The following is a 9,429-nucleotide window of genomic DNA, read 5'->3' on the forward strand; positions in this document are numbered from 1 at the left end:
TTCAGAATTGAGCCACTCCATTGACAAGGAAGTGGCTAGCTGGTGTGAGGCAGTCAACACACTGGGAATGACGGATGAAGAGTTAGCAGAAGCAATTCTGGGGTTTTGCAAAAGTCCTGAAGTTAACAGGTCTAAGGAATTAGTCTGTGTCGCTAATGGGGAACATTTACCAGCACATGAATGATTAATTACCAAGGAGCCAAAGAAGAATCCATTACCCCAGGAGACAAGTGCGACAAAGAAGGAACTGAATACATTACCCCCAGGCCTCAGATATGCTTATTTGGAAGAGAACGAGATGTTCCCGGTAATCGTCAACAACAATCTGACTCGGAAGCAGGAAGAAGAGTTACTGGAAGTGCTGAGGAGGAATAAGACAGCCATAGGATGGACTCTATCAGACCTGGTGGGGATTAGTCCCGATCTCTGCATGCACCATATTCGCCTAGAGGATGGAGCCAAACCTCACAGAGACCCACAGAAGAAGCTGAACCCGAATACGAGAGAGAAAGTTTTAAAGGAAGTACTCAAGCTACTTTCACTGGGTATCATATATTCTATTCCAGACAGCAAGTGGGTAAGCCCGGTTCATATGGTACCTAAGAAGTCAGGCATCCAAGTGGTTACAAATGAGAAGAACGAGTTGGTACCCACAATATTAGTGACCGCGTGGCGGATGTGCATAGACTACCGGAAACTAAATGAGGCTACGCGGAAGGACCATTTTCCGTTACCATTCATAGATCAAATGCTGGAAAGATTGGCAGGCAAGAAGTTTTTCTGCTTTCTGGACGGATACAGTGGATACTTCTAAATTTACGTTGATCCAGAAGACCAGGAAAAAACAACCTTCACATGCCTGTTTGAGACGTACGCATATAGAAGGATGCCCATTGGATTGTGCAATGCGCCAGACACTTTTCAGAGGTGCATGATGAGTATTTTCTCAGACCAGTTGGAGGAGTGTATCTTCAAGGTCTACGGGAATTCTTTCGAAGCTTGCCTAGCCAATTTGAATCTAGTATTACAGAGATGCAGAGAGAAAAATCTGATGCTGAATTTTGAAAAGTGCCACTTCATGGTACAGGAGGGAATTGTTCAGGGACACGTGGTCTCGGAAAAAGGGATTCATGCCCAAAAATATAGTAAAAGAGGAAATAAATCATAAATGTAAAAGGAGTTTTCTTGGAGGAGGGGTCGAAGAAGGGAGCGAATAAATCGATGCATCAACCCCAAAACCCCCCTTCCTTGTTATAAAAACCCCTACCCCCACCCACCATTTTCACACCCAAGTCTCATTTCAGTCTCTGCATCTTCCTTTTTTTTTTCTTCTCTCAACATATTGAATCTGCAACCATGACTGCCTACCGCGGAAAGTACGCTGGTAAGATTTTCTGCCTATGCTGCTTCTTTTGAAAATTATCTAAACACAGTTTTAGTACTAATTTGGTTTTTATTAAATTATCTAAGATAATTATGCTAATTTTATTTGTTTCGTCGATTTATCTATCAGATCTGAAATCCTGCGCTATTTTCCTTTAAATCTGATGGTATACTGCTCTGTTTACTCCGATATTGTGTTCAGTTATAGATAATCATGTGTAGCTTTATGGTGCGAAGTGGATTCAACTGAGTATCGATTATTTCTATTTCTTACCCTAATTGCTTAAATACTGTCACGATCTATGTTTATAGTTGATTCAAGCTTTTTAGTTACGAAGCTGTGCTTTTTTATCGACGATCCGAAGCTTTAGATGTAGTTGCTTTTGATCTCTCATTAGTTGTTTATTGTTCCTTTAAACTTGTTTCTGTTCTTCGATCTGAAGTTTGTGTTGATATAAATGGAGGCTGCTATCGTGAATTTTGTAAGAGACTTTCTATGATTTTTGTCTGTTTATAAACTTTTTTGCAAGCGTACTATTACATGATTTTTGGCGTTGGTTTTATGTTAATCGATTCATGAGATGGATACTTTTTGGAGACATGATTTGCTTTAAATGATGCTGCTGCTAAATTTGGTTATGCCCATTATTTTACTTGTTAATGTTATCTTACTAGTCTAGATGCTGTTGTATATCTACATTTCTTCAATTGTTTGGATCTGCCCTAGGAAACAGAATTGGAATGGAATACCTTAATCTGTTGACATGTTATGGCATTATTTAAGTTTTTCGTTTGGAGATATTTTGTTGGTTTACATATTCATCTCCTGCATTATTTAAACAATGTTTGATTTGCAGACGAGCTTATTGCCAATGCGGCATACATTGGTACCCCTGGGAAGGGTATTCTTGCTGCCGATGAATCTACTGGAACAATTGGCAAGCGTTTATCAAGCATCAATGTTGAGAATGTTGAGGAAAACAGGAGGGCTCTACGGGAACTTCTCTTCTGTGCCCCTGGTGCCCTTCAATACCTGAGTGGTGTGATCCTTTTTGAGGAGACTCTCTACCAGAAAACCGCCGCAGGTATATGCATAATTATTTTCTAAAACTATGAATTCTGTTGAAAGATGATTAAATAAATTATCTTACATTTATGTATGTATACTCGTAGGCAAGCCCTTTGTTGATGTGTTGAAGGAGGGTGGTGTTCTTCCTGGTATCAAGGTCGACAAGGGTACAGTTGAGCTTGCTGGAACCAACGGCGAGACCACCACCCAAGGTCTTGATGGCCTAGCCCAGCGTTGCCAACAATACTATGCTGCTGGTGCTCGTTTTGCTAAATGGAGAGCCGTGCTGAAGATTGGTGCCAGTGAGCCATCACAGCTTGCTATCAATGACAATGCCAACGGTCTGGCCCGCTATGCCATCATCTGCCAGGAGAATGGCTTGGTACCAATTGTTGAGCCCGAGATCCTTGTCGATGGCTCCCACGACATCAACAAGTGTGCTGAGGTTACAGAGCGTGTTCTTGCTGCTTGCTACAAGGCCCTCAACGACCACCACGTCCTGTTGGAGGGAACATTGTTGAAGCCCAACATGGTCACCCCTGGCTCCGATGCTCCCAAGGTCACCCCTGAGGTGATTGCTGAGTACACTGTCCGTGCCTTGCAACGAACAATGCCCCCTGCCGTCCCTGCTGTCGTGTTTTTGTCTGGTGGACAGAGCGAGGAAGAGGCCACCCGCAACCTTAATGCCATGAACAAGCTCAAGGCGAAGAAGCCATGGACCCTGTCTTTCTCGTTTGGACGTGCTCTACAGCAGAGCACCCTTAAGGCGTGGGCCGGCAAGGTGGAGAATGTCGGAAAGGCTCAGGCTGCCTTGCTTACAAGGTGCAAGGCCAACTCAGAAGCCACACTCGGAACGTACCAGGGCGACAGCGCCTTGAGCGAGGGTGCTTCTGAAAGCCTTCACGTCAAGGACTACAAGTACTAGATTCAGTTAATCGGGCTTCCCTTTGATTTTCTGGGTTGAAAGGAGAGAGCATAACATAAACTAGTTTGTGGCATTTATGTATTTGTATGCTCATTTTAATCGTCGCTAGACTCCTGTTTTAATAAGTTTCGAGGAACATCTTTGCTGTGGAAATGGTTGTGTTGTTTTTTCTACTTTTATCAGCGGCTTTTTTGTGTTTGAACTATTTTGCCAAATTTATCTTATTATGGTTTAACACAGGAATTTCTGGAATTGCTTTCTTTGTAATTAATTTTATTATCCCATCCATTGCAAAAGAGAAAAAAATATATAATGTGCTGGGCACAAATTGAGGTACTAATATAAGCCCATTGCGATGTTTATTTCAATTAGCCCAACACTCCAGTCTTTGTCCAACTAGAATGTTATTAAACTCGATGTGTTAAAAAGATACACCATCTAGATTCAAGATTGAGAATTTAATTTGTACAAATGTTCGAGATCCACATCCAATGGAAGGGCGTGGGTGTAAAGTAGCCAGAAATGTGGGTTCCTTTTTTTTTTCTTCTCTAACTCGTGAGTACGTAACTTAGGGGCAAAAAGTTTATATGCTTGACCAGATGTCATGGTGCCCATTCCTTACCTTGATAGCTAAAACTAGTGATGATTATCATAGTACCAATACTATTTTTGTCTCTTATCAGCTTATACTTTCTATAGAAATTTGTACAAAAAAGAGCCCATATTAGTTCCCACCCCATTGCAGTATCGGCTCTCAATCAACACTTTTGCACGGTAATACTATTCTTATTTATTTCACTTTAGCCCCTCTACTCCCATGTATTTACTATGTGAATTGATTTTGAATACATATTACTAATGTTTTGAAGTTTGTTATGGTGTAAATAGAGATGTCCACGGTTCCGGAACCGGCGGTTTCGGTTTTGGAAATTGCCGAACTGAAACCGAACCGCGAAGGTGTTTTGCGGTTCCAGTTCCAAAACTGCCAGATTTGGTTCCGAACCAGCGGTTTTTCGGTGATTTTTTACGGTTTCAGCTCAGTTTCACGATTTTTCGCGGTTCCGGCACGGTTTCGGTTCTGGAATTTTGAAACCTGAACCGACCCATGGTGCCAAAAGTGATGGTTTCGGTTCCATTTAAATCTCACGATTCCGATTGGAAACCATAATCGCCCGTTACGGCTTCACGGTCAACCACGTGAATAGTAAACCTTGGGGCATCTCTAGATTCAGTAAATACGAAATAGCTTTGGTCACACGAAATCAGCTTGTAGATATCATGTCATGGTCAGATCAATTCCCTAGTCATTTCGTGAATTCGTATAGATTCGTTTTCCTAAAGATGTAGCAATAGAAGAGGCTGGATTATAACTACTGCATCATGCAGTGGCGGACACAAGTGGAGGGGGTGAGGGAAGCCCCTTCCAATTTTTTTTTAATAATAAAATTCTACTATAAAATTTTTCAACATTCTTAAAAACTATCTTCAGCCATTCCCAAGTTAATATCTTTAGAGTTTAATGAGAAGGAGATTTAATGGTAAGGAGGGGCTGAAAATAAAATTACAGAGAAAACTTCTTTGAACAATGACAGCCGTATAGAGTGGGATGAAGAAGAAGATAGAAATAAATAAAACTGTTAAATTGAAATGAATATAATAATTATAATAATAGTTGAAAAAGTCAATTCCTATTCACTAAACTGTGGCACAATTTTGCTTTACACAATTATGAAAACATTGAAAAGTGTAACTTATATTTTAACGTTATTACTTATACTAACACTTTTAAAATTGTTTAATTTGCAACTAATGTTTTCTACTCAACAGAGTAATTTACGAAAAACTAAAAAGGATTTTATCTTGTTCAGCCCTACTCCATTTAAATTTATTCCAAACGGTAGATAAAAAAATATTGAATCTTTCTCCCACAAATTACAAACGAGAATTAAACTTGTCTTTTTTACAAATTTAATGGGTTAGGCCTTTTTTCCTTTTCTTTTGTCATAGTTCACAAATTCAAATTCATTAGTATTTTTTAATTACATATTTGTATAGTTTTGATTGGCACATAAGTTTTAATTTGGCACCTATGTTTTAATTTTAGATCTAGGGAAAAAATGAGAAAAATCAAAAGTTCATATACTTATATATTCAAATTTTAAAGTTTAGGAAAAAAAAAAAAAAAACTTAAAGTTTATAAATTTACAGGCAAATAACCCTTCACAATATCACACTATATTAGATAATTATGCATTTTTATGTATTAGATATTTACTAGTATTATTTTAGCAAAACAAACACAACAATTTTATTATTCTTTTTGTTAATATATTATATTAGTCCAAGAATAAATTTCCCATTGTTGACCGGCTCGGATTTTAGTGCAAAATTGGTAAAATAAGAGAGATAGAAAGAAAAATGTGTTAGTGGAAAATGAATCTCACCTCATTCGAGAGAAGAAATTTCTTAAAATGGAAAGTTTCTATTTTCAGGAACAGACTAAAAATAAAAGAATTTCTATTTTTTGGGATGAAGAGAGTATGAAAATTTTTAGTGAAGTCCCTGCCAAAATTTATTTGTGCGTCCGTCAGTAACTACTGTGCAAAAGTTATCAAGTCAAAATAAACAATGCTAAACCAACACTGCTAAATCAGGAATATGAGAAGAGTGCGTTCTAGGAATGGCAGGACCGTTTTTCAGATATGTCAGTAGCTAGTCAAATCAAATTGGAACCACTCTTCAAAAAAAATATTGATATAAAATTGCAATAATACTAAGCCATTACGTAATGTACTGAGTTTAGGTGTAGGTTTTAACGAAGTATTTGAGACAGCTGCAAAATTCAGGTTTTTATTTGACCGTCAATTCCTAAACTGTCTAGTTTGGTTTGGTCTGGTTTGTAATAGATCCATTGTGTGTACCCCTGAAAATAATGTTCATAAAAATGGATTATCAGTTGTCTTCTGATTCGAAGATGACTAGATGAGTATACAAGTGGGCAACCCGCTGTGCACAAAATGGAATGATTAATTACATGTGAAATTTTAGAAAAAAAATAAAATAAATACCACCACACTTTTTCAATAGTTGCCGTACAATTTTGCTGCTGCGATTTCCTTTTCATTTCACAACTGACTGATCTCAATTTTTGCATTTATTATGTCGCTGTTATTTGTCTATCAACCTTACAATTATTATTTGGACTCAATTGGAAGCAAAGCAATGGGATGGGTCCATTTAATTTCTTAGAATTGGCCCTTTGCAATGCTTTCCTAATTTTTAAGGCCAACTTTCTTTAACAACAACATCGGCAAAATATTGGACCACAAGGGCTTCTGCAACACGCAGAGCCAAGATATTAATGTTGGGGCATTTTTTTTTGTTAGTGTTGTTGGAAGTAGTGGTGAGATTAAGAGGATGCGAGATAGATGAATAATGTGAGAGAAATAATTAGAGATTGATATATAAAAGTAAGATATATATATATATATATATATATATATATATATATATATATATATATATAGAGTTGTGATCAATGTCGAACCAATTTTAAAGATCGAACTAGAGACCAAATCTGGGCCATTAGATCTAGTTTTTTTGATGAGATGTGCTGCTGTGTAAATTTTTCGGTCTTCATTACAAGCCCATTTTACTTCATTGTATAGGTTTATTACTTCATTCCGTACGTAATACCTTGAAACTACAACATGTTTTTACTTTCTTCCAGTAGGTTTTGAAATGATTCAACATATGTTTCATTTGAATCCATTGACCTGAGTTTTTACTTTATTTACATTAAAAAATGCAATTTATTCAAGTGCGTTTATTACTTCATTCAGAAACGTTATTACTTCATTGGATAAGGTTTTTACTTCATTCCAGTAGGACTTCAAATGCTTCTACACATACTTCATTCCAATAATTTATTACATCATTCCATGTGTTTATTACACCATATCAGGGTTGTGGCGGTGGTGATAGATATTGTAGAGAGAAAGAACGGCACGCGACGGCGAAACCGCATTTACGTACGGGAATGAAGTAATAATCCTACTGGAATGAAGTAAAAACCTACTGGAATGAAGTTAAATCTTCGTAACATGTTAGTATGACTTATTTACCTTCGGATGAATTAAAATAGGCTCGTGATGAAGGCGAAAATAATTGATAAATTTGTGTCTCTCATCCATAAAAAACTAGATCTAAAAACCCTAATTTGGTATGGTTCGGTGGTTCGGTCTTTAAGAGTGGATTTGTGAATAATGGGACTCTATATATATATATATATAGGGGTGTGATAAAATACAAACTCTCTAAAATACAAACTATACAAACTTTAATCATACTCACTTAATTTGATCACACCTCTATATATATATATATATTGTGGTTGTCGTTAAAATCAACTGGTGTCGAAAGAGCCGGCAAGGTCGCAAAAGCAGTCGTCATAGATGTTATTAATAAGGGAAAATAGAAAAAAAACCCCACAAAGTTTGGTCATATCTTGTCTATCCCCAAACTTTAAAAAATGAACAATTAAATTATAATTTCGACGATTTTATGAAATATCCCATGGAGTTGAATTTGGGGATAATTGAGCATGACGTGGACGTCAGAATTAAGCCTGATGTGAATGTAATATATCAATATTCCAAAAGCTCAAAAAACATGCTCAATTCCAGCGTCCATGCCATACGTTCCCAGCACCCACACCATTCTTAACTCTCCCCAAATTCAACTCCATGGGACAATTCAAAAAATCGTCAAAGTTACGATTTAATTGTCATTTAAAAAAGTTATAGGACAAACTAGAATCTGCAATTGTTAGGGGTTCATGATCCCTCTAGATGCGTAACTCCGCTTCTGGCAACGCGAGAGGTCATGTCCCGGGGAAACTGAACGAATGCTTAACGCGTTGGTGGGGCCGTGCATAATGGGTGTCACCATTTCAAGCAAAGAGTGTCGTGAAATCATACACTTAGGCATGCACACAGTTCAGGAACCGCCGGTTCCGGTTCATGAATCGGCGGTTCACGGTTCATGATACCCATGAACCGGAACCGGCCCGCCAAGGGTCCCGGTGGTTCCGGTTCAAAAAACCGCCGGTTTACAGGGTGGTTCAAAACCGCCGGTTTTCGGCATGAACCGCCAGTTCCGAGCCGGTTCTGCCAATTTTTTTTTTCATTTTTTTATTTGTTTATGTATGAAATGTGCGTAAATAAAATTAAAAAAAACACGATGAAAGTTGCAATTTTATTGAGATTACACGTTACAACAATTACAAATCACAAAAACCTTGAGGTCTTGAAGACTTAAACAAAAATTTAAATACAACGAGACTACTAGTCAACAACGAAGCTAATTACAAATTACAAAAAAGACTTAGAAGTTCTTATAAAAAAACTTATAAGTATATATACTCTTAGTCGGCGAAGGAGATCTTTCTACATAACTAAATTGAGGACACATTTAGCAATTCAACTTTAAATGTTGAGTTTAGTCTAACAATCAACAATTATAGTAGAATTGTCAAAAGTTTCCCGGATTTAGCCTTACAGAGAAATCTACCTCATCGACTAGAGTAGGAACAAATGGAAAAAAAAGAAATAAAGGAAAAAGGACTTGAGCTCAACTTAAATTTAAAATTTAAGTTGATGTGCCTATCGATCCCCAATGCTCATTTGCATTAGGGAATCAAAGCCCACGTAGTTCTCTTACCTTACTTACCTATTTGGCCTAACCGGCGGCGGTTGACGGTTGGCCTACGATTCATCTCCGGTGAATTCATCTTGTGATCCCTCCTAACGATCATCCCAATCATTTTCTTGTTCTCTGACGTTAGCTTTGGCCCAATCATCAAGTAACATCACGACTTCCATATTTTTCGCGGAGAGCTTACTTCTTGATTCATCCAACACACGTGAGCCAACACTAAGCGGACTCGACGGCGACAGTGGAAGCCGGAACAGAAAAAATCTCCTTGGCCATTGACGCAAGTATGAGAAAATCTTTATCGTGGGTTCTCCACCAATCGAGGACGTCGATTTGG

General features: G+C 37.8%; 1 protein-coding gene across 1 annotated transcript; it reads left to right on the plus strand.

Annotated features, from left to right (window-relative positions):
- The first annotated feature begins 1,227 nt into the window (after positions 1-1,227).
- LOC121795498 (fructose-bisphosphate aldolase 1, cytoplasmic-like) lies at positions 1,228-3,556 on the plus strand. The gene is made up of 3 exons (XM_042194040.1): positions 1,228-1,384; positions 2,241-2,468; positions 2,557-3,556. Exons 1-3 carry the CDS (start codon positions 1,357-1,359, stop codon positions 3,375-3,377), a joined length of 1,077 nt encoding a protein of 358 aa, XP_042049974.1. The 5' UTR covers positions 1,228-1,356; the 3' UTR covers positions 3,378-3,556.
- The last annotated feature ends 5,873 nt before the right edge of the window (positions 3,557-9,429 follow it).

Source organism: Salvia splendens, chromosome 3 (genome assembly GCF_004379255.2).
Source record: "Salvia splendens isolate huo1 chromosome 3, SspV2, whole genome shotgun sequence".
In the NCBI taxonomy this organism is placed as follows: Eukaryota; Viridiplantae; Streptophyta; class Magnoliopsida; order Lamiales; family Lamiaceae; genus Salvia; species Salvia splendens.